Here is a 25,867-nt window from a genome sequence, read left to right as displayed (position 1 = left end):
AATGGAACTCTACAACACAACATTAGTTTTAAGTATGAAGTAAGCAACTGGAAATTCCAAAAGATTTCACAAGATGGAGCAAGAGTATTAAACATTAGTAAGAAGATAATTGTATTATTCTTATCAGGGTTGCCACTTGAAAAATGAAACATTGCTATGCCATCACCATCTTAAATAATTTCCTGAGTTTGGGATTATTGCTTGAAAATGGTGATTTACCCAGCTTTGAGTCGTGAACTTTTCACCATGTGTCCTGCATCTAGACGTCCTTTAGGAATGTGATCTTGAATGGGATCCACAAATTTAAATACATGAGAGGTCCCAAACTGAACCTTCATACCACTTTGCAGCATAGTGGTCTCTGAGATCCGCTGACCTTCTACATAAGTCTCGGCATCAATGCTTCTTGGGGTAACTGTAACAACTCCATCCATATTAGTGAGGTCACAATGATGAGGCTGAATTCCTGGACCAAACAACTGAAAATAAATAACCAAAATTTAGAAGCAGCAAAACTGATACCAGGTGTGTGTTTTTTTAAAAAATAAAACCTATGCTAATATGTACATATGTGTTTTGGTTTAAATAAGCAAAGTACTTTTTTCAATATTAATTACATTAGTTCAGCATCAGTTTCCTCAAAATGTACCATGAGTGATGGGATCAAGTATCTTTCAGAAACCACCAAAAGCTGCCATCTGTGAATGCATGTAAGGTGATGAGTAGAATGATTGGGTAATAGCAACATTAACTGAAGAATAACTATGTTATCTTGTAGAAAAATACAATACCATCTAGCATCCGTGCTAGTCCACACACATACGTTTACAACTTTCAAAACTGAAGCCTTTTTTATTATATTTTTCCTGGTTCCCACTTCATTAATATTTTTCAGTACACAACTGAACACAAAACTAAGTAGTTATGATAGAAAGGGTTGACCAGTAGCATTTAAAAATATTGGGCTGTATTATGCTCAGAAAAGATCCCATTGAAATTAATTAATCTAAGGTAGTCATGTCGATTAATTTAAATGGGAGCACAGGCAACTACCAATTGTATGGCGGTTATGTTCCTGACACCCGCGCTTTGGAAGAATGAGCATAAGCCCTCTCCACCCAGTTCTGCCCCTGGCCCACCTCCTTTTCCGGCTACTTCCAGGTCGTCACACATAAATTGGTCATTGCCTGTATGTACTTTGAGTGGGACTAACAATGAATACAAGCAACTGGATACAGTCAACCACCCAGATCAACAAACTGTCTAGGTTCTGAAAGTCTGGAAAGTATATCATTCCTCTTCCCATGGTCACACAAAGGTTTCAGCACAATTCAATGTCAAAACAAATGATGGGTTGTTGCAATGATAATGTTGCAAATTCATGGGGGTAACCAGGATTTTTATTAGGGGGTACAGACATTTTGTTTGGAGGGGGCCCCAGAACCTCAGTTTGCTATGTATTTTTTATTGATGTTTATTGATGAGGGGCAGCTGCCCCTCCCTGCTCCCCTTGGCTATGATCATGGTTCCAATGGCTTTAGGATTGTGCACTCTCCTCCCCCCCCGGGGTGGGGGGTCTAAAGTTGCTCTTAATAATAAACCAATTTTATTGTCTGATCCAAATATGGGAGACTGCAGCTTGCATAAACCAAACTCTATTTCTTGACTCAATAAACGTTTCCTACCTGTATGGAGTTGTCATCAAATTTTTCTGTACCAACTTCTGTCACACTTAACTGCAGACGATAGAGCTTTGGTTTATCTCTTGAGTCAGAGCCATCTGCAAGTAAGAACAAGTTATTTTGTTTGCAAAAGTAATTAAAGCATGTAATTTTTTTAAAAAATGAATATACACAAGGACATTGCATAACAAAATACCATTGCTGGAATTCCAAAGCATATTTCAATTAAGCTTTAAAAAAGTATTTATTTCAGTAGTTATGTTTATGTTATTATACATAAATCGAGGAGGTCTTCAAATAACTAATACTAAAAATATATAAAGACATACTAGCACTGGGAAATTTGAGATAATACAGGAAGAAACATTAAATATACTGGATTACATCCAACTAAGTCACACTTAAAGTAGATACAATGAAATCAATCAAGTTAAGTTAAATCCCTTTATTTCAACGGGTCTACTCTGAACTAGATATCATTACCTGGTTGTATCACATTAAGTGATGCTTGGAGTATACCATTTAAATCAATGGACTTGATTTCAACGTGTCTAACCGGAGTATAAGTTGGTATGATAGAATCCAATTGTTTTCCTTACCACAATTTCCAATTTGTACCGTATTTTTCGCCCTATAGGGTGCACCGGCCCATAGAACGCACCTCGGGTTTTTTTTTTTGGGGGGGGGAATGAAAAAAAAAATTATCCCCCCCCCAGGCCGCGGGGCTGGGGCGGGGGAAGCCTGAGTTTCCCCCGACCCCAGCCCCCAGAACAGGCTGCTATCCGCAAGCCTTGTGAGCCCGGCGGCAACTCCCGTGCTTCGGGCTGCAGGCTGCTGCCCGCAAGCCTGGAGAGCCCGGCGGCAACTCCCGCCGGGCTCCCCAGGCTTGCGGATAGCTTCCTGAAGCCTGGAGAGCGAGAGGGGTCGGTGCGCACCGACGCCACTTGCTCTCCAGGCTTCAGCAAAAGCCTGCTTTCGCCCCATAGGACGCACACACATTTCCCCTTCATTTTTGGAGGGGGAAAAGTGTGTCCTATAGGGCAAAAAATACGGTATATACAATATATTGTATATATTGTAAACCGGCCTGTGATTTTTGAATGAAGGGCAGTATAGAATGCACAAATGTACATACATACATACATACATACAATTTAAAGAGTACAAACAAAATGTTTTAATAAGTGCTGCCTCCCACTGCCTCAAAAAAGAAACATTGGGTTTGTGCGCTAAATTATCCCTGATTTTATCTTTCAGTAACTGCTGATGTGCATATTTCCCTTCCTTAGGATCTATGGATAAAGGGCAAGTTAGAAATATCATAAATAAACAAAATATTCCATTTAGTGGATTTTCTTTCTTTTTTAAAATGTTCTTCACATTTTAATATATTACTGTTCATGGTTTCTCAGTTCTCACACTAATTGCATATAAGTAGTGGTGATGTGCACCATACCTCCGAACTTGGCTGCTGGGGAGAACTGTACACATATCTAAAAGTGTAATTCATGGATCAATAATCCTGAGAGACTGTCAGAAGTATTTTGAGGCTACTGGTACAGGTGAAAAGAAATGTAGCAGAGGGGTGCTGCTAGCGACACAACAGGCCAGATCCTTATCTCCTTACCCCCCTGGCAGGCCAAATTTGACAGGTGGGCAATCAACTGACAGTGGGCTTTAAAATCAGGACTGTTGGGACTTCAAAGCTAGCGCAGCAAGATTTGAAAGCCCTGCTGCTGTTTGCAAGCGGCTTTCTAACAGCCCCTATCCTCCTGTTTGACAGAGCTCAAACATCTTTCTCTCTCTCTCTCTCTCTCTCTGTGTGTGTGTGTGTGTGTGTGTGTGTGTGAGCGCTCATGAGAGAAAGAGAGAGCCCTTTGTGAAAGTTAGAAATCCCATGTGCAGGCAATGATTTCAAAAGAAAGCTGTCTTTTGAAAGCATTGCCTGTGCGCAAGTAGCCATTGTTTGCAAAAGGCACTGCTTTTAACACCCTCTATGCCCATTTGAAGCTCAAACTGGTGGGGGGCAGTGTCTGAAAGCCCTTGAAAAAGGGATAAATATGCTGTACAGAAATACTTTACTTCTCTCTATGCTGTGCAGCCAATACAAGATTAAATCCTGTCCTTCCACCCACTGCCTGACACCACCAGTGATCCCAGCCGATGGTTGGGTGAAAACAGCATGGCATTCCAAATGCTACTGTGGGCCAAAGGTTCCCCACCCCTGATGTAGCATTTTTCCATACATGTTAAATTCCTTTTCCCCAACTGAGCATTCAGTGGATTCCACTGAACATTCACACCAACCATATAGTTACATAGTAAAGCAGTATTCATTAAGAACAATCCTGATTAATTCCAGTTTAGGGAAAGACTCTCCTCCCTGAAAGAGAGGGGAGTGGTTGTGGACGGGAGCCCGAACACCGCTCCTAGCAGGGGGCGTTGCCCCCTGCCTCCAGCTCACCTGGCTGGCACTCACCCCCCCCCCGGTGGCCGTCCAACCAGGTGCCATGGGGGGGGGGCGTGTCCAGCAGCCTTTATGCTGCAGTGCCAGCCTTTTCCCCGGCCTCATTTCTCTTTGTCGTCCTGTGCGAGTCAGGAGGAGCCTCACCTCCGTATTCCTGCATAGAAGCGGCCACGTGGAGCTAACTTTGAAGAAGACTTCTGAGAAAGGGAAGTCTTGCCCTCAAATCCTCCTTCATTACTTTTGCGATTACTTTTTTCCTTTCTCCTGGTTGGACGGCCACCGGGGGGGGGTGTGAGTGCCAGCCAGGTGAGCTGGAGGCAGGGGGCAACGCCCCCTGCTAGGAGCGGTGGTCGGGTCCTCGAACCACAAGTAATATTAAGATGCTCTTATGTTGATCTATTCTTGCTGCAGCACTTACACAAGTAGCTGCCTCAACATGAGACTTTGTTTCAGTTATTAAGCAGAGTTCTCACTCTTGCTGCATTCAATACATAAGCAAAAGCAACAATATGTACTAATTAAGCAGTCACAGGAGGCAGTGGAGAGATCACAAAGATCTGCCCAGATAAAAGCTACATTAAAAGCAGAACTTTTAATATAAAAAATGCTGAATTTCCCTTAAGAGAAACAAACACGTTTAACCTGATTATATAAAAGGTAGTTCAATATCATTTTATGTACACACTTTAGGTACTTGGAGGAAGGGCAATGTGTGTGTAGGATTTCTACTTATAAGAGCAACAGCAAGACTAAAGAGCATTGTTCCTTCTAATGCTGAATTACTCAGTCCCAGTGCACCAACATCATTATAGCCAAAATAGGCTCACTGAGCAATAAGAGGGAAATAACAGCATGCTTGGATCCATCCCAAGGTATGCACTAGTACAAAAAAATGAGGGGTGGGAACCAACGGAGACAATTCCGTTTTTTAAAAGGTTTCAAATATAACTGTGCTATCATGTAGCACATGCTGGACGTACCCTGCTCCCTTACTGTATAAGGGTGCTATTAAACTTTACTCAGAATTGACCGACTGAAATCAATGTCCATGAGTTTGTCTGGTAATTTCAACAGGTCTACTCTGAGTAAAGATTAGTTGAATGCTACCTATAATGTTCAGACCAGGGCGCATGTGGCAGGCTTTCAAAAGCTATTGCACAAGCTCTTGGTGGTGAAGGGATGACAGAAACAGGAAGGAAAATGAGAGATGGGAAAATTTATTTTTAAATCATTTAGCTGGGCTATAATAAGCTTTTATCTGCTGTCAGCTTGTGGTGTGCTATGCAATTGTTTGAGGGAAGAGCAAACCAAAAGACAACAAACCGAGGAGCTGGAGGCAGGATATTTTTTAAAAGGAGAGAATGTAATAAGAAAATGTTGTTTAAAAACAGCAGTGAATGACAACCTGATCTGGTTGGAGACACAGGACAGGAAAAAAGGAAGGTTTATCTCTCCTTTCTCCACACTTTTCCTCACCCATGAAAGTCACCCCATAACTGCTATTTGTGCTCATGCTAACTTTCCTGGGGCAAATGAGGGGGAAGGACAATTTACACTGAAGAAACAGCCTAAGTGGGGAGAAGGGTTCGTTCATGCCATGGTCCTCATCATCCCTCTATAAGCAGTTCCTAGTTAGGTGACGGTTGGGTGTGTGAATCATTCTTCCAGCTGTGTATTTAATTATTACAGTGGAGAAAGGGAGGGTTGTTGTTGTTTTGCACATTTGTTGTTGTTTTGCACATTTTCATATTCCACCTTCCCACTGAAGCCCCAGCACCAAATGCCACAATGTTACAGAGGGTTCCCAACACAACATTGAAGACGTCAGAAAAACAATAACCAAAAATACGAAATAAGTCATTCATCATAAAACACCCTTATAATACAGAAGATCAACCAGCAGCAGGTGACAATGAGCTGCATATTGCGTGGCTCATTACAGTTCTCACCCCTCAACAAAGGCCTGGGCACAGAGCTGTGTTTTCACCAAGTGACAAAAAGCAAGCAGTGCTGGTGCTGGACATACCTCTAAGGGAAGGGCATTCCAGAGACAGGGTGCTGTTGCAGAGAGGGTCGTTTTTTCTTATTACAGTAGTACCTTGGGTTCTCGAACTTAATCTGTTCTAGGAGTCTGTTTGACTCCCAAAACCATTCGAAAACCAAGGTGCAGCTTCCGATTGGCTTCAGGAGCTTCCTGCACTCAATTGGAAGCCGCATCGGACATTCAGCTTCCGAAAAACGTTTGCAAACTGGAACACTTACTTCCGGGTTTGCAGCTTTCAGGAGCCGATTTGTTCGGGAGCTAAGCCGTTCGAGTACCAAGGTACCATTGTATACTGCATTGAAGGGTCTTACTAGGCTGACTGCTGCTTCAATGTGATGTTATTTGTTGCTTTTAACTTAAATGTTTTAAATTATGTGCTTATATGTTGCAGTTGTATGTTGCTCAGTCTATATACACTTCCCACCTTGTGAGGAATTTTTGTGAAAGGCGGAGTATAAATTTATTACAAAAAATAAACAAACATTTACTCCTATAGAAAATAGTAGGACTTGCTCCAGAACAGACAAGCATAAGATTACAAAAGGGGTAGCTAACATTGTGTCCTCCACCTGACCACTGGTCATGCTGACTTGGGTTGATAAGAACTGTAGTCCAACAATATCTGGCAGGCACCATGTTGGTTACCCCAGATTATGCTGTAAAGAAAAACAAAGCCATTCCTATGATGTGTTGTTACACAACACTCTTTGGAAAAGAGCTTCTAAACAGCGAAGTGCTATATTTTGCCACAGTAATGCTCCAATTTTAGAAATGCACTGCTTTATAAAATTATTTAGAAGCATAATGAATGATTACAACATAAGTCAAATTGCCCAACTGGGATTGACACAGTGCTACTCAAATACAAAAAAGGTGGCAATTAACTTTTGTTTTTTTAAAAAATGTCTTTTTATAAGAAGTACATATATTCGTGCACACAACTCTTCAGGTAGGATAAGATTAGTACGTCAACAGCTTTCTGGACCTCCATTTTTCCCCTTAAAAAGGTAAATAACATAAGGGAAGAGTATGCTAATGAACTGAGAGGGCTTAAATTATTTACTTGTATTAAGGTACAAACAACATTCAACTAAAGCTTTGCATTTGTTTAAACTTAATAGCTAAACTACTCTTAGCTATTGGGAAAACTCTTCAGATATGTAAGTGACACAAAATATTAACATGGCTTTTTAATTATTAAAGTTGTTTGTACTAAATTAATCATGCTAAATTGGCTCTCCATCAATTTAAATCAGTGAAATTGTTTCAAGTGAAATTTCAGAGCGTTCTCCCCCCTCCCCCAGCAAAACAACCACCACCTCATTTCACTGCAATATGGCGAACCTGACTGCCAGCATAGAGAGAAAATATATGGAAGCATGGAATAGCAAGTCTGGAACGGAGGAAGTGGGGTAAAAGAATCACAGATGGGGGGGGGACAAAAAGAATGTATGGTGCTGAGAAAGTGGATGGAGAAAAGTTTTTCTCCTCTCATAAAACTAGAACTCATGGATAGCTCAGTTTGGTACAGCATGGTGCTGGTAATTCCAAGGTGGCAGGTTCGATCCCCGTATGGGACAGCTGCATGTTTCTGCATTGCAAGGGGTTGGACTAGATGATCCTCAGGGTCCCTTCCAACTTGACAATTCTATGATTCTAACATCCAAACAAGCTGAATGTTGTAAGACTTAGGACAGATTAAAAAGCATTTCTTCATGCAGCACATAGCCAAACTATGATGCTTGTTCCTCGATCCAGGAGGTAGTGATGGTCACCAACATGGATGGCTTTAAAAGAGGAACAGACAAATTCATGTAGCAGATCCACAGATGAATCTGCCACTCTAGCTAGTTTGTTGAGGCCCTTCCAAAGATCTGTGAACCCAGTAGAACCTCTGTAGACCATGAGGTTCTACAGCACCACTGTAGACCATGGAGAAAGGTAAAAGATAACAATAATTGTCTTAATGGAGAAGAACTCAGTCTGCACTGTGCAGAAAAGCAAGCAGCAGCTGAATAAGCAGGGTGCAGTGGTGAAGAGAAGGAGCAGGTTCAGTGGACTCTTGCCAGTGGGCTTTCTGCTAGGATGTGGACCTTAAGCAATGTCCAACCATGCAGATACCTGACACCAGCCCTAGAACTGATGGCAACACAGGCTGACCTGTTCACACAGCAGATATACCTCTCCTCAGCAACCTGGACATACAAGCATACACCCCTTCCCCCAGCACAACCAGTAAAGTGGAAACTAGAGAGGGACATGGGAGAGGCATACCTCCCATACACTAGCACATCACCTCTGGCCATTCTACTTAAAAAAGAAGGCTAGATGATGGCATTAGAAGTAGATAAAAGCTCCCTCTTCTGCAGGCCTTGCATTTTCAAGAAGCACTACAATCTATTTTATTAACCCAATGAAATTGAAGCAGAGCATTTCCTTCACCATGACCATGTGTTTGGCTGCACCCAATTGTTATCTCCAGCAGTCCTGCAGGTGTGGCCGTGGGAAGCCCATCCCTATGCTCAACAAGATGAACGTCACAAGATCTAGAGTCACTTACCATAATGGTTCCCCTTTGTCTCTTTCACTCTCTATCCAACAGCCTTCCCAGGAACATCCACTTGGTCCCATCCTTATGGTTTTTTGACACTAGGTGAAGACCGCTCTGTTCACCTAGGCCTTTTTATACACTGGCCTTCTCAGTTTTTAAATCTGCGTTTCTAACTTTGGGGTTCTGACAAGTTTCTTTTTTCTTATATTCAAGTTCCTTTTATTTTTCATTTAATTTTTTATTACTTATTCATTGCCTCCCTGAGGGCTTTATATTATGGCTACAAATGTTGTTAATAAATAAAATTTGAAAAGTAGGCTGTGCTCCCAGACAGAGGCTAAGGAATAGCAGGTGCCCTGGACAAAAGCTGAGCCAGAAATGAGCCTTCTCTCCAGAAGTAACAACTGTTATAGCCCTGACAACTAGCTCAACAATAACTGAAAACTACAGTGCTACCTCAGGTTACATACGCTTCAGGTTACATATGCTTCAGGTTACAGACTCTACTAACCCAGAAATATTACCTCGGGTTAAGAACTTTGCTTCAGCATGAGAACAGAAATTGTGCTCCGACGGTGCGAGCTTCAGGTTAAGAACAGTTTCAGGTTAAGAACAGACTTCCAAAACGAATTAAGTTTTTAACCCAAGGTACCACTGTATCAGTAGCTTTGTTATTTTTACTTATGAACAGATGACCTAAGTAAGGGCTGGGGAAATTTGTGGCATGCTGGTTGGAGCCAATGTGACCTGGGAGCCCAACGATATTGGGGGGGGGGGTGTAAATTGCCCACTCATGAATTAAAGCTTAATAGAACTGCCAATGAAATGACATCTTGGAAACTACAGACAACTCTTGACAATTCCACATTATAAAGATGTATATAAAATTATGTGACCTACTTAAGAGAACTTGAGAGCTTTAGGGCTTTTCCTGTACCACCAAAAAGGATTCATGCATTATTTTAAAAGTGGTTTAAAAAAGCAAGAATTGACAGAACAGGCATTAAATATTCTTCATAATGGATTGAATACCTTAGTAGCAACAAGAAAACAGTCTGCTGCTTTAACTGAAATTAAGCCTAAGAGTTTACATTTTCTGCTGGTACACAAATACATTCTCTCCCCGCCCGCCCCCGCCCACAGAACAAGTTTATGAAAACACTGCAGCTGGCAGCCAACTTACAGAAATGGGTGATATTTCAGAGGAAGAAGCAACACTACTATATTTCAAACACCATGTTTAACTAAGTATATTACCATTGTTTCTCTTTTGCAAAAAACAAAAACAGATTAGCTACCAACATAACTGGGAAACAAAGGATTCATAAACATTTTTCATTAACAACTGTTACAAAAGAAATTGTGTTCATTCTCTACAGACACACATACACTGCTACTTGTTCAAACTAAAACTCTAGGTAGTCAAAGAAAAACAATGTCATCTTCTGATTTGTGAAAGAGGTTTCTAATTGCAATTAGAAATGTAAAGCATATTGTTCAAGTTATTGGCCACAAGCCAACTGCATGAATATGCAGTAATGGGCGGCTACATGCATATAACCTTGATCAGAGGATTTTTAACAATGCTCATCCATCTATTTGGGAGAAGGCAGCTTCCTGGAAGCTGAATCCAGCCCACGCTATCCAGTCCCAGATTATAAACTGTCAGTTATCTCAGTGGATGGTACATGTGCATGTAGAAATTGAACTTAGATGTGTGATCCCAAACCCTCACCACAAGACCCTACTAGATATACGAGTACCCAAATTTTACAGCAGTACCGTACTAATATTGATATGTGTGGCCCCCAGATGATATTGTTTAGAGCATACTAGGGATTTGTAAAAAGTTTAACTTTGAATTATTCCTTTCCTCCACACCTGAAGATATAGACTAGAAATAGGGTTAGATCTGAGCTTCTGTTCATTAAGGAAGAAAAATGCAAGATCTGTTTTCAAAACTGACAAAAGCCTTTTTTGCTAGCACAGATTTTAGTGACTAGTGAGAAAGAACAGTATTAAATAACAGCATTACCTTCATAAGTGTGATAGTTGAAGTAGGCAAAGTGATTCCTTCTCCCTGGGATTAGAAAACACATGCACAGGACCCAGGTGAAGGCAGCATCAGCAGAACAGATACCATGCAGAACATGCGGAGGAGGGCAGAGAAAAGAAAAGATAGGAAAGAGTGAAACTGTAAGCCAACAACACTTACTCAATTTAAAAGGATGAAGTGCTTTTAACGCTTTCAACTTTAAATACTGCACAGAATATAGAGACATTGGTGTTGTGGATGGATTAATACGATTGTTAAGTAGTTGGCAGTAAGCTGCTAGAAGAAAGCACAGAAAGATCACCAAGCAAAGTGGAAAGGCCATCATTAATTCATATAAGACTTCCATTTTAATTTAGAAAATATTGTGTTTTCCATTCATTCACTGTCTATGGGTGGATGTACTGGGGTACCATCATACCCATTACAAACGCACAGAATATGATGCCAAGGTACGTCCACTCACAACTCTGCTTTCAAATATTAAGTAAAGCTGGAATTAAATGGCAGAGTAGCAGTCTCCCAATATGTTGTCATGTGAGATATTTTCCCTACATCCAGACAATCTGTGTGCAAATACAATCATGTGCACTATCACATATGCTTAAGGTTAAGTTTTATTTTGTTGCCAGTATATGAACTGGGCACCCCACATGATAACTGTTTGCTGTACAAAACCTCCACACATATTATCCCCATATGAAAGATAGTGCAAATGAAGCAGCAGCCCTCAGTATCTTGCACATTCAAAACTGCATATTCCTTCTGGTAAGAAGAGTTCCTGTTGGAAACACTGTGACTGCCTCAACCCTCCTCTCCCATACCTTAATTTCAGACAAATGAAAGTGAATAATAGTGAAAGAACCACAAGGAAAAAAATATCCTCTTTTAGGAAGAAATCTATTATCACTGTCAGGAGGCTGGAGCAAAACTTGTTTTCAAAGGATAAAAAACTGCTCCCTATGGTTCCCAAGCAGAGGCAAACTATATGAAAATCAGAATACACTTGACATATACTCTTAAAGGATTAGAACAGTGGTACTACTTTTGTTGTATTTACCGTTTTCTACTTGTGACACAAAAGCCACATAACAAATAATTCCAAGTATAAAGATCACATTTCATATTATCATAAAATTCAAGCTACAATCTAGAACTCCAAACCATATGTGTTGTAGAACAGAGGCTGGTTTCAATATTTCCTGATTACATCTTTCAGCATAACCTGAATCCAGTTCTACAACGGAACATTTGCATACATGGCTGATAGGTGGTGAGACTCCAAAAGTCTACTAGTCACAATTACTACACTGGAAAACCATTGACCCATCACTGCAGACATTTCTGTGTGCTTTGTTTTCCACACTGTAAACCCAGAATATATTTTCCACCTGCGGTTTATATATAGTGGCATGCTTATTTATATGCCACCCTTAACAATAACATTTTCAGGCTGGCTTACAAATAAATCACATGATAAAACAGCAAAAAGCAGCAGGTAAAAGCAGCACAAAACAGTACGGACAAGACTGAGAATTGAAAAGGAAATAAAAATTTCTTCCAGTGCTGAAAAATTATCAGAATAGGAACCAGGCAAGTCTCCCTAGGGAGAGCATTCCACATGCAGGGTGACACCAGTGAATAGCACTCACCCACCCAACCACCTCCCCTCCCCTTAAGAGGGGCATCAGAAGATGATCTCAAGAGTAATCAAGGAAAGTTATTAGAATAAAGTCTTGATTTAGAAATATAATTTTAGTGAAATCTCAGTTAACAAGCTAGGGGCAGCATACATAGTACCATTTTAACTTAACATGCATCATGTGACGTAGGGAAGCCTAATAATTAGTGACGGCCTAAGGTTTACGCAAGGGATGCGGGTGGCACTGTGGTCTAAACCACTGAGCCTAGGGCTTGCTGATCAGAAGGTCGGCGGTTCGAATCCCTGCGAAAGGGTGAGCTCCCGTTGTTTGGTCCTAGCTCCTGCCAACCTAGCAACTCAAAAGCACACAGGGCAAGCAGATAAATAGGTACCGCTCTGACAGGAAGGTAAACGGCGTATCTGTGCGCTCCTCTGGTTCGCCAGAAGTGGCTTAGTCATGCTGCCCACATGACCCGGAAACTGTCTCCGGACAAACACCAGCTCCCTCGGCCTGTAAAGCGAGATGAGCGCCACAACCCCAGAGTTGTCCACAACTGGACTTTAATGGTCAGGGGTCTCTTTACCTTTTTTAAGGTTTACCCAATGAGACTTATGCTTGAACAAGGATGTGAACCCAGGTCTAACAGGAACACTATTCATGATGCAACACTGGCTCTCAGGCAACAATAAGCCGTAAGCTGTACACTAGTTCATACAAGAGAACAACTACTGTGTTGTGTCACCAGGAATTAATTAAATTACAGGAATTAATTAAATTACATGAACCTAAACTACTCACCCACAGAAAAGTCTGTCAACACTATGCCTGCAGGATTCATTGTTTTGGCTTTACCTCCACCACAGCAAGTCATTCTGCCACATCTCTGCATTTGGTGCAACTGGATCAATCACTCCTGATGCACAGAACTATCTGCCTTTAGAAGTAGCTGCCCATTAACACTGTGAATGAATCACTGGATTCCCTCCTCCTTATAAGGCTTGTTCTAATCAGCAATTAGTACTATTACAATTATTACTAAAATAAGGGGTGAGCTCCTCTGAGGACAAATAGTTATCTTACACATTGCAAAAGTAAACCTTTGCAAATGTAAGACTGGATTTGTGCCCCCAATTTTAAATCTGAAAATCCTTAAATCAAATAGTATCAGCTTTGTAAGTCATATACTCTTCTGCGTTCTGCACTTATCTGTTGCCAAGTCTATATTAGCATGGTCATATAAGTTTATACCTTGATCATAAGGAACCCCATGCTTCTTGTGGTTTTTGGACTTGTGGGGGTGCAAAGGTGAGAATGAAAGGATGGAGGAGCTGGCTCTGGCTGTTCATATTCCTAAAAAACCTGGGGGAAACTTGCAGCATTCCTTAATATGAAGTATTTGCCTATAAATGCTGTTAAAAGCTATTTTTTCCAAATACTGGTTAGAGAAGATTTGCTTTCACAGACTGATATTAGCGTCTGTGAGAACAGTGTGAGCAGCTGGTAGAAATAAGATAGAGAAATAAGGACAGTAGCTTATAGAAAGGGCTGTGATATATAAGAAGCACTGTAGCATCAGTGGTTGAGCACCTGCTTTGCATGCAGAGGTTCCCAGGTTCAATTCCTGGCATTTCCAGGTAGGACTGGGGGGAAATTCCTTATCCGAAACCTTGCAGAGCTGTTGCCAGTCAGTGGAGACATTTCTGAGCTATATTGACCATTGGAATGACTAAGTACAGTGGTACCTTGGTTTACAAACTTATCATATTTTTCGTTACAAACTTACCATAAGACGCACCGGACAATAGGATGCACATTGTTTTAGAGGGGGGAGAACAAGAAAAAAAAAATCTCCCCCTCTCTGCCCAGCGCCCCTTCAGCGAAGTGGCAGGAGGCGCTGCGCAGAGAGGGGGAGAATTCCCCCCCTCTTGTTTTCCCGCTCTAAAACAAGGTGCCGTTTAAGGTGCGTTAAGGCGGCTACCTTGGAACCCCTCTCGCTCTCCAGGCTTCAGGTTCCTTTCGACCTGCTCTTTGGGGCTGGCGGGGGAAAGCCCACCACCAGCCCCAAAGAGCAGGTCAGGGAGCAGTGGAAAGGCGCAGCGGAGAGGCTGCTGCCATAGTCACGCGTCACCTCTCCAGCTGGGAGAGGGTCGCGGGGCTATGGCTTCTTTAGCCCCTCACTCATTCTCCTGGCTGGAGACGTGGCGTGCGGCTAAAGAGGATGCTGCCATAGCCGCGCGTCACCTCTCCAGCTGGGAGAGGGTCGCGCGGCTATGGCTTCTTTAGCCCCGCGCGCGCTATCCCAGCTGGAGAGGTGACGCACGGCTATAGAGGCTCCTTCCATTGCCGCATGTTACCTCTGCAGCCGGGAGAGGGTCGTGGGGCTATGGCGTCTTCGCTCCATAGGACGCACACACATTTCCCCTTCATTTTTGAAGGGGAAAAAGTGCGTCCTATAGAGCAAAAAATACGGTAATCCATTCCGGTAGTCCGTTCTTAAACCGAGACGCGTTTTCCCTAACGAGGCCTCCCGCTGCCGGTGCCCTTCCACCGTTCGGATTTCATTCTTAGACCGAGGTAAAGTTCTCAAACCGGAACACTACTTTCGGTTTTGCAGAGTAAGTAAACCGAATCGTTTGTAATCAAGACTGTTCTTAAACTGAGGTACCACTGTATAAGGCAGCTTCCTATGCTCCCATTACTAAAAACAACAGTTTAGATACAGATATGGCCAAATTTATGTAAAAGGTGCACTCCACTCTGGGAAGGACTATTCTGTTTAACTTATTCATCTTATTTTCGCCCTGCCGTTTCTCATCTGGTCTCAGGGCAAATACATCATAAAAACTCATAAAAATACAAATGCTATATAATAAAATACCACATTAATAAAAGCACAGCATCAATAACATATTAAGCAGGCAATAAAAACATGAGAGTCAAAATCTCAACCCCTCCCAGAAATATTATACCTCACTCTAAAGTGTTGTGTAAGAAATGTGAAACAAAAGCCAAAAGATGTTGTTACGGAAGCAGAAGCCTGAGATCCAACACAGAAGCTACTTATTACAGCACTCTGTGAATCCTTGTGCAAAATTTTTTCCGTGGTGCAAATCTATCTTCATACACATTTATCTTTAATGTGGTACCTATGTATACAATTTGAAACAAAACACTTCAAAAATGAAAATCTATGAAGTTTTATTCTAATGGAATATTGAAATATAAGTCTGTTATTTTCTTTACTATTATGTGTTTTTTTTGTTACCTCAGTGATTTCATGGATGACTTTATCAAGCAAAGCCTCTTCTCGCTTCAAAAACTGATGAAGTTGCTTTATCCAACTTATCCAAAATTGCCTTTGACTAAAGATCCAGAAATCTTAAAACTTCGTTGGAAACTGCAATCAAAATAACCCATCCCTACCAATTCTATTTTATAAAGCACAATAAATGGAGGATAGTGAACTCTAAAGTATTAAGAGTCCATCAGGGTTGACCTGAAAGCAAGTGATTCAAAAAATGGATGAACATTATTGTAAAAGAAATTCTTACCGGGACTTAGTTCAACCAGATAAGGTAGCTTTTCTGGAGGAAGGGAAGAGCCATAACCAGACCCGTCAACTCTTTCCTTCCCCTTTAATGGCTTTCCATCAAATTGTTTCTTCAACTTCTTTGGAACATAATCAGGTGGTCGCCTTTTCAACTGAAAGACCAGTATCCCTAAACACAAAACCACAAACAAAACATCTGAGGTCTGTCCTGTCCTCAAGGTATAAATAAATTAAATTCATATTAAATTGTACATTATTAACTATACTGATTTGACTGTGCTCTCCTAAACAGTAATTATCGAATTAAAAATTAGGATTAAATATAAGGATTAAAGAACTATAATATTTTCCATTCAACATAATTTATTAATGTTTTCCAGAATCCAGTGCTCTAGAGTACATTAGATCATATTTTATATTCAAATGGATAGCCTTTTTCATTCTAAACAAACCACAATCAGTAAGCCAATAACAAGTCTTTGCAGCCCAGGGGCAGGAGAGAGGATCACAGAAAAAAAAAACCTGCTTTCCTTTGCATCCTGCTGACTGAAGCCACACCATTCACTGTGCAACACTACTGGATACAAAGCCTTGGGTACAAATAATGGATTGTTGGAGCAAAACAAACCATGAACTCCTGGTTCAAATGTAATGCTAAGCCAGAGATCATGGTTTGTTTCCTCCCAGGTGAGCAGAAAGGAGCAAAGTGGAAGTGATTAACTTCTGCAATGTAAGCCAAGTTTTATGACTTTCCATCAGCCATTGTTTGGTGCTTCATGAATATACCTGGAGGAGCCTTGGGCTCATGACTCCTTTCTCCCCTCATGCATAATGACTGCCTGTCAACAAACAATTGTTTCAAATCCTGATTGACAAGATCATACAAACAATAGCTTGATCATTCAGACACTGAGGCAAACCATAACAGGATCAGACAACAGGGACGCATCCATGTCCAAAGGGAGAAACAAAGTGCACAAGTTTTAGGTTTAAGGCTAATAACCCACTACTCCTCCTGGCTTGCTCACAGTGCCTTGCCAGTATGTGACCATTGGGTTTTATTACATATTATGAACAACTAAAATTACCTTTGTCACTTGGCCATTCCCTGAATATCTGAAGTGGGCACTCATCATCATCAAGAATAGATTCTTTAGCACCTTTATCATCAGAATGTTGAGCACCAGGAGGAAGCATGACCTACAGAAAAGATAAACTATGAGTTTGAACAGAGCAGTTACCCAAGGATAAACACTCAAAGGCCAAACCATGCTCTCCTTTCCTTTCTCCAAACCTAAGCAGTACATAATTCTGTTGGTACAAAGTATACCATGCCATATTATTTTGGAGGGGGGAATACAAATAAAAAATTATTATTATTATTATTATTATTATTATTATTATTATTATTATTATTATTACCTGTGCCCACTGCTCAACCAAAAGGTAGTAAGAATGCATGCTTTAAAGTTTTATGACTCTAATATTACAAAGTAGGTAGTGAAATTTTATGACTGCATCACGACTGGTAGGATAGTATCACAGTGGCCCTTTTCAGCCATAATGAGAAATCATGGTTTTTCTGTTGTGGGAACAAGACTGCAGAAACCTTGGGCTCCCATGATCCTTTGTACAACAGAAGATTGAAAGTTTTCATTTTTTAACCAATCACCATTTCCCATTGCAACTTAATTTGATAAACTGCAATCTGTTATAAATGTGACTAGTTAACAAACCAGGATTATGAAACCATAATCTGATGTTAACTAATCACAGTTTACCAAATTCAGATGTAATGGGGAAGGGTCACTTATGGCTGACAATTTAGGAATGACACAAATAACTTTATATTATGACTTCTGCTTCAATATGCCAGAAAAAGATGTACACAAATACAATAATATGCTTCCACAAATTTAAGATTTGGCTAGATATATGGTATATGAATTCTACTACCAAATAATAAATCAAACCATAAATAAAAAGATTTTACTAACTAGCACGGAAAGGAAATCAGCACCCAAGTGACCACAATACAGAAGACCCTAGCACCGGTTACCTCACTTCAGGTTACTCAGGGTTACAGTGAAATTAGTTTTTACCTGTGCATCTTCTTTCTGCTACACGATAGGCACCCTATCTTCCTTCCACCTTCACTTAGTAAAGGCAACAATTCAGAATGCTGCTGGACAGCAAACTTTCCTCTCTCCTGCCATAGTCAATATCGATATCAAGGAAAACCCTAGCTCCAGCGCCTACAGGCCTAAATTCAGGCTTCTTATGGGAATGAAACAGCCCTTGCAACTTTTAACAGAGAGAACTGTACTACTACAATTCAGGGCATCTACTAGATGGGGAAACCAGAAACTTTATAGAGAAAATGGCACTGACAGTGAAAAATAATTGGCTACATACACAAACCTTTAAAGAGAAATCTGCCAATGATGTGGTGAAAAAAGTCAATCCATACTCAGGATTTTTTGTACTATGTTTTCAGAAGTCTGATAAATTATGTTCGTAGTATGTAAGGTACTTCAAGGATTCAATCTTAGAATTGTCTAAGATTGTAACAAGAGTTCCTCTTGACCACCCATTTTAGCTTTTGCCCATACTGCAATGAGTTAGGTAACAATAACTTTAATCAACCGTCAAAATAAAGCCCACAGAGATGTCTATCCATGCCAGTCAACAGGACTATACCACTTTTGTTCATGGTACTACAGCTGAATGTCAGCTTGTGCTAACAATAACAGCTGTCTGAGGCTGTGGTGGCATCTGACTGGAACTTTAGGCCTTTTAGTCAAAAACTTAGTTTGCTTTAAAAACGGATGGCAAATACTATTCAGCACTCTTAGATTTCACTAATTTCTGCTACTTTCTTCAGGGCAAGACGCAAACCAAGATAGCCAAGAACTCAACAGATAAAATCACTTGACAGGATAATAATATATATGACGCTAAGATTACTAAGTAACTAAGATTACTGCCCAACCATACCAACCCTAAGCTGAAGAGCCTAAGGAACCAACTTATCATGTTGATACAGACAATAAATTATAAATAAGCTGAGTGGGGAATCTCCCCACCACAACATCATCATTTTAAAAACCCAAGCAGCAGGATTTTTTCAAGAACTATTTTCTTTAATCAATTTACTCACACGAGCAATACAGTAGTCCTTGGGGTTTTCCTTTTCGAGACCATACTTCTCCAGTGCTTCAATAACTGCAAAGTCTGCTGTATCTGTGGTAGATAGCAGGATTGTCTTGTATGGTATATTTGGTTTCAAACTGTCTGCATAAATCCTCAATGTACCACCTGAAAAACACATAATTTGTAACTTAAATTAAAAATATAATGAAATGCAAGTCACACAACCTAAGCACTTGAATTGATTTTCAGTATCCACTAAAACAGCAAAAAGAAGGAACTTAGGTATTTGCGTATTTATACTTCAAAAGCCCCTGAAGACTAATGGAAGCCAGCACACATTCTGTAAGTTCCACCCATCCAATGAATATTATTGATTTACTCTAAATTACCACCTGAATCTGGTCTGCCATCAGAGCTTCGGAACTCTTGCATTCTCTTTTCTAGCTTTTGCTGTCTCCGTCGTTTCATTACCACCTCTGGATTAGATATTGTTCGTGTGAAACTGGTCTCAGGCATATCTTTGTAGACCTCTGCGGCAAGGCGAGAATTCTCACTGCCAAGAGTAATTTAAGGTAATAATGAAATAGCTTATTTATTTCAGCAATTTTTATACCGCCTAACACCATAGTCTAAGATAGGCTGTATCCTTACAACCTTCCTGTACAATAAATATTATTCAGTTAAATCTAACATAAAAAAGACTGCTGAAATAAAAAGGTCTTTACTAGGAGCTGCAAGTTCAACAAAAAGGGGAGGGTGGTTTCTCTAATCTCAGCTAGGAGGGAGTTCCACAGAGTTGGGCCCACAAGACTGAATGCAAACTTCTTGTGGATACAAGCCACGGGGGACCACTAACAGTGACCCCCTTGAGACCTCAGTGACTGGCCAGGGTATAGGGAGTCAGGCACTCCTTAAGGTTTCCCAGATCCAAGCTGTTAAAACATGTAAATTAAAACAAGAGCCTTGAATTTGGCCTAGCAGCATATGGTCAGTTTGAACCAAAAGTCTAGCTACAGTTTGTTTGCACAAGCTGGTGCTTCCAGAACAGGCTTGCAACTTGCTGTACAGCAGGCATAGGCAAACTCTGGCCCTCCAGATGTTTGGGACTACAATTCCCATCATTCCTGACCACTGGTCCCATTAGCCCGGGATGATGGGAATTGTAGTCCCAAACATCTGGAGGGCCGGAGTTTGTCATTCCTACTCTACAGAGTGCACTGCAATAATTGAGTCTTGAGGTGACCCATACATGAATCACTGTGGTCAGGCTTTTCCTGTCCCAAAACAGCTATAGTTGGTATACCAGCTGTAGCTGGTAAAAGCTACTCCTAGTTACTAAGGCTAACCAAGCCTCCAGTAACAAAGATGGATCCAGGGGCCACCCTAAACAATGAACCTGCTCTTGAAGCATACACGTGCACATCACTTAAAAGGTACAAAACAAGAAACATAAAACATACATAAAACACAACCTCCAACAATTCTATACCCTGTAGTAAACATCTACATGTTGGGGCAGAGCCAAACTTAAGTCTTCCATGAACAAAAGGGCTATTTCTATCCAGCAGAGGATTGATGACATGCTTACAGTATTAGGCATCTGTCATCTACAGAGGAAAAAAGTCTCTGCTGATTATAATCATCGAGATTTAATATTCCCAACCTCCTTCAGAAAGCTTGAGATGGATTTCCCATAGTGTCCAAAATTCTACTTTTGCCCATGCGCGTGCACACACACAAATATACATATACTACCTCGAAAAAGGAATCTACATAGAATCATCTTCTCTTTGTTGCTGTAACTATAGGCTTTAAACAGAAGAAAAGTAACACTAAACTGCATCTCCCCATTTGGAAGAAGTCATATTTGACCAGATGAAATGCATACATTCAATGGGCAATTTACAGAACCAGATAAAGGAATTTTGTCAAAATGAAAAGAGACATTCCTGAGAATCTGAAAACTGTGTTATTCAGGCCCATTCATATGTAGTAAAACAAGCATGCTTATCCTGGTGTGGTGGGTCTGGTCTGGATTGGGAGTCCACACCAGTTTCTACTGAAAATCACTTTCTCTTGACTGCTTTTGCCTTTACTGGTGTCTACAGTAAAAAGCACTGCCAGGATCAGGAACACATTCTGGATTGGGACCCTATGCCTGCATTCCCCCAAAATAGAAGTGACCAGGTTAAGCCTGATTGTTTACCTGTGCATGTCTAATACAATGTGTAGTTTGGCCGCATTTTTTAAAAAAAGCATGAGAACTTGTATACACCAACTATGAAGGAAGTACAATACAAAAACTATTCATATATTTTAAAAGACTTGTCTCCCCAAGTTAAAGTATTCATCTATGTACAGATTAGACATTGTACTATTTGATTCACTGATACTCACATATCATCCCCATGAAACAGCCCATCACCATCTAAAGCTTGCCGTGATGCTTCTTTATCCCGCCTCTTTTTTTCCTTCTTTTCTTTTTTTGATAAAGTCCGTTTGAAGTTCTGAATCACTCCTTCTTTCTCTTGTTTTTCAGGGCCATTGCTTTGAGCCTTCTGAAACAAACAGTGTTTAGTATTATGATCTACTAGAATTCTGACCACATTAATTTCCAAATAAAAACTTATTTTATCTTATTTGAAACATGATGCAGAGTCAGGCGACATATTAGGATAGTCTGCCCTTGTAGGCAATGAATCCAATTGGTCTCCTGGCGGCTTGGGTGATCTTCTGGCTGATATGACTGGTGTTCCCATTGAAGCCCTGATTGAAGTGTGGAATATACAAATAGCTCAGGCTGTTGATTTGTGTCCCTGAGCACTCTATCTGCTTGATAGCAAAAGTCTGGCTCCCTGGTGTACACCAGAGTTTAAGGCAATAAAACAAGCTTCAATGCAAGAGGAGGGAATGCTGAATGCTCAGTATCAAGCCTACTGAGTGGCAGTGAAAGCAGCAAAGAAGACATACTTAGCTGCCTCCATTGCAGCCTCAGTGTGCTGTCCAGCAGAGCTTTTCCACGCAGCATGGTTCTTTTACAGCCTGGCCCAAAGCAATAGGCAGAACTGATGGTGGCTCACTGTAATTTCTTTGCAAAGAATTTTAAGGGAAAAATCACTTGCCTCAACCAGGACCTTTGGAGTAATCTGACCAACTGCCCACCTCAGCAAGTGTCGGTTGAAAATTCATTGACTGTGAGCAATACTATGATATTTTAACTTACTTTGTTGAACATGGAAGATACCCCAGAACCATTTCGCAATCAACTGCCTAGCCTCATCAGTCAAGTCTGTAGCTAGCAGAGTTGTGATCCCTGCTGGCTGCCCAGCAGTGACAATAAATCAGAGCAGACTGTCTGATGACACACACTAATAGGCTGTAGGATGTGAATATAATGGAGAAGGATTATCCAAAACTCTGTGATATGTACCCATAATACATTGCCAGACTTGTTGCAAGCCCAAAGGCAATTTATGAAAACTCAAATGCATTTACAGTAGTGTCAAAAATATACAGTAATATTGCTTTCTTTTACCTTTGGAGGAAGTGCATCATTTTCATTCTTGAGTACAAATCTTCCTTCTCGATCATCTTTGTTCCAATTTAATTGTACAACTAAAGGTTTCTCGTCTATATCCAATCTTCTTTCTTCTTCAAAATATGAAATAAAGCATAACTAGTGGTTACTTACTATTTCAAGATCAACAGCTGCAGTACATTGACTGTTAACTTATTAGCCAAACAAGATTTAATTCATTATTTAATTTATTGCACTTCTAAAGCAGAAGACCATATCAGATCTTTCAAAGCAGTGGTAGCTAACATGGTACCCTCCAGATGTTGTAGATGTCAGCTCCCAACATTCCTACTCATTGGTCATGCTGGCTGGAGCTGATGGGAGTTGCAGTCCATAACATTTGGAGGATACCTGGTTAGCTGCCCTGATTTAAAATCAGAGCAGAATATGAACCACTGGCAAGCTGTGCTAACAGGCTACTCAGACGATACTAATATTTATTCATTTCAAAGTTCCTTCCATAAGTGAAAGGAGGGGCTCCTCTATGGCTCCTATTTTTTATTTTTTAAAACAACACAGTTATTAAAGCCATTTTCTCACTACCATTTCAGATAAATATTGCTCACACAGCCAAGCTAGAAACTGACAGGTTAGCCATTACTTCATTTTTAAAGTCATCCTTCTGCTAAGAAGTAGCCTCTCAAGAAATAATTACAAAAACATTTTTAGGAAATATCCAGTTTAAATTCAAGAACATGTAATATAACTTTTTAAAATTCTGGATGTTCTGTTAGATTTTGTAAGACATTTTGAACATCTCTATAAGAAATGGGGAATGTGGATTAAAATTTTATGGTAAGAGATTAAGATAAATTTGTAAGCCTGAAACAGATTTTAAAACCAATAAAACAAAACAGCACTTTCCCTAGACCATGCTGACTCTCAATTCAGCTTCAGTTTACCAAGACATATCCAATCCACTACCAAATCAAACACAAACTAGTTCATAGTCAATATTCACATTCCTAAACCAGTCAAGAATGAAAGAAAATGGAGTGTCATAAACACAGTGATGATACCAAACTCCAGATATCCAGACATCTAACAGATTATTTAAAAAAATTAAAAACAGTACTAACAAGACAGAAGCCCAAAGCATTTTATGTCACGGTTACATCTTAAAAGCTGAAACAGTAGACACTTAACAGTTCCAACCAGTCAAGAATAAGCAGAACCCACAGAAAAGCAAATATGCACACACAAAAAAACTCTTATTACAAGCAGTCCTAGAAAACCTAATGAAATTCCTAACTATCAGCTGGTATACAATGTTAGCATCAAATCCTGACATGAAGCCTGAAGAAAAACTTCAGTTTTTCTTTTCTAGAAAATTTGTAAAATTTCCAAAAGAGAAATACACAATGAGTAAAATACTTTAAAATAATTATGAAAGGCAATGTCTGTACGCTATATGTACATGTACTGCTTGGTATATTAAAGCCTGAAGAAAAAGATGTAAATGGAAGAGAGCATTAAGGACTATTTCAGAGTTTGGCTTAACAATCATTCTACTGTTGTTTCCAAGACAATGATTGGTTATTCTGTTCAGATGTGCAATTCTCAGCTTTCTGTAGAAACCGTTTTCCTGAATGATTATATTAAGATTACACATTGTTTCTCACAAGCAGGGCCCTAGAGAGAAATCAGTAGCCAGTGCAAATGAAAGAAAGTAGTTGTGTATATTGCTTAATACCAACTCTCTTTAAGAGGTGAAGTACCACATTCTGAGCCAGCTGAAATTTACAATCCATGTTCAAAAGCATTCTATTAATTAATCAATCCTCAAGAATACAATAATTCATATTATCATTACTGTGTGGGCTAATAGCTGGTATCAGTTAATGAAAAATCATTCTACACTACTGTAAACCCAGCACTGTGGACATGCTTCTTTAAAAAATAAATCTCAGAACAAGTCTCCAAGCCTTCAAAAACCAATGCAAGATCTTCCTCTTCATTAAGGCATTGGGAGACTTTTTTTCTGAGGCCACATCTTGAGGTCTTACATTTTGAATCTGAATTTTCTTATATTGTAATTTGTGAGTGTGTGTCTTTGTTATGTTTTTATGTTGCAAGTTTTCAATATGTCATTTTAACTGACAATTTTGTTGTCTCTAATCAATGTAACTGCCAAGGGAAACTGCCAAGCAATGTAACTGCCAAGCAGTGATTGGAAATTACTTAATCTTCTAAGCCAAATTTTACTCCCTCGCTCTCTGCAATTAATATAGATACAGTTTTAAGTTTTGAGTAGTCTCAAACTTAATACACTAACCTCCACTGACGTGCACTTCATAAAGTGAGTATTTAGGGGATGATAACATCCGCATATCCGGCCGAAATTTCTCTGCAAGTGTTTCTATCACATCCTGAGTTGTAGCAGTGCTAGACACACGGATACATTTTGTTGCAAAATTCCCAGCTGCTTTGTCTTGAAAATAAAATCTCATAACTCCATGGAATTCCAGATCCTGTAATGAAATAAAATAGAATCAATGACATTTTGTCCATTCACTTGCTTTCTTATGTAATAATTTATTTCTATACATTTATCAATTATTTTGCCTCTCCAATACACCAAGTTATTCTTACATATTCAACACACTCCAAGAAAAAAAAAGTGTATGAGTGGAGGAAATAGTCTCTTACGTTTACTTTCCCTACAACTGGAAATAGCAGGTAACTGCCATAGCAAATAACTCTTCTTCATACCCATACACCTATATAAACTGGAGTGCTTTGATTTTAAATATGCTTAGTTCTGTATCAGAAACAGTTTAAACAAATAACACCAAGTAAGCTGCATTTGAAACTTGACTACTGCAATGTTTTAAATTTTAGCACTTTTCATGAAGAGCATGTTTACTGATCCTAAAACAACATTTATCATGGTGAATGCACCACATTAAGATTCCACAGTTGGATGATCTGTATCATAATAGTTCCAAATGATGTCTTCTGCCATATATATTTGCCTTTACCTTGAGATTTTCATCAGAGGCTCTTTTTTCAGGTTTCCCTACGTGACATGAGGTGGTGTCAACTAGAGAAAGGGCCTTCTTGGTGATGATCCCCACTTGTGGAATCCACCCCCACCCCCCAAGGGAGACTCAACTGGAGTCCGTGCTATGAAATCTGAATTATTTG

The 25,867-nt window shown here is 40.0% G+C and overlaps 1 protein-coding gene across 36 annotated transcripts in view; it reads right to left on the bottom strand.

Moving 5' to 3' along the window:
• The window catches only part of AFDN (afadin, adherens junction formation factor), an 88,676-nt gene that overhangs the window by 43,275 nt on the left and 19,534 nt on the right, over nucleotides 1-25,867 (bottom strand). For 16 of the 36 annotated variants that reach the window (XM_083731988.1, XM_083732000.1, XM_083732004.1 and 13 more), the window contains exons 2-11: nucleotides 24,996-25,191; nucleotides 22,679-22,794; nucleotides 21,541-21,701; nucleotides 19,536-19,696; nucleotides 19,151-19,308; nucleotides 17,079-17,190; nucleotides 15,992-16,159; nucleotides 10,780-10,824; nucleotides 1,686-1,780; nucleotides 220-479 (exon numbers count right to left, since the gene is read on the bottom strand). In XM_083731988.1, coding sequence (XP_083588114.1) covers nucleotides 220-479; nucleotides 1,686-1,780; nucleotides 10,780-10,824; nucleotides 15,992-16,159; nucleotides 17,079-17,190; nucleotides 19,151-19,308; nucleotides 19,536-19,696; nucleotides 21,541-21,701; nucleotides 22,679-22,794; nucleotides 24,996-25,191 — 1,472 coding nt within the window. The remainder of the gene's footprint in view (nucleotides 1-219; nucleotides 480-1,685; nucleotides 1,781-10,779; nucleotides 10,825-15,991; nucleotides 16,160-17,078; nucleotides 17,191-19,150; nucleotides 19,309-19,535; nucleotides 19,697-21,540; nucleotides 21,702-22,678; nucleotides 22,795-24,995; nucleotides 25,192-25,867) is intronic. The other 20 variants (XM_083732023.1, XM_083731995.1, XM_083732012.1 and 17 more) reach the window with 7 other exon arrangements.

Source organism: Podarcis gaigeae (assembly GCF_964106915.1).
Source record: "Podarcis gaigeae genome assembly, chromosome: 3".
NCBI classification, from domain to species: domain Eukaryota; kingdom Metazoa; phylum Chordata; class Lepidosauria; order Squamata; family Lacertidae; genus Podarcis; species Podarcis gaigeae.
The sequence above is the reverse complement of the archived record's forward strand: the minus strand, read 5'-3'. Positions and strand labels throughout refer to the sequence as shown.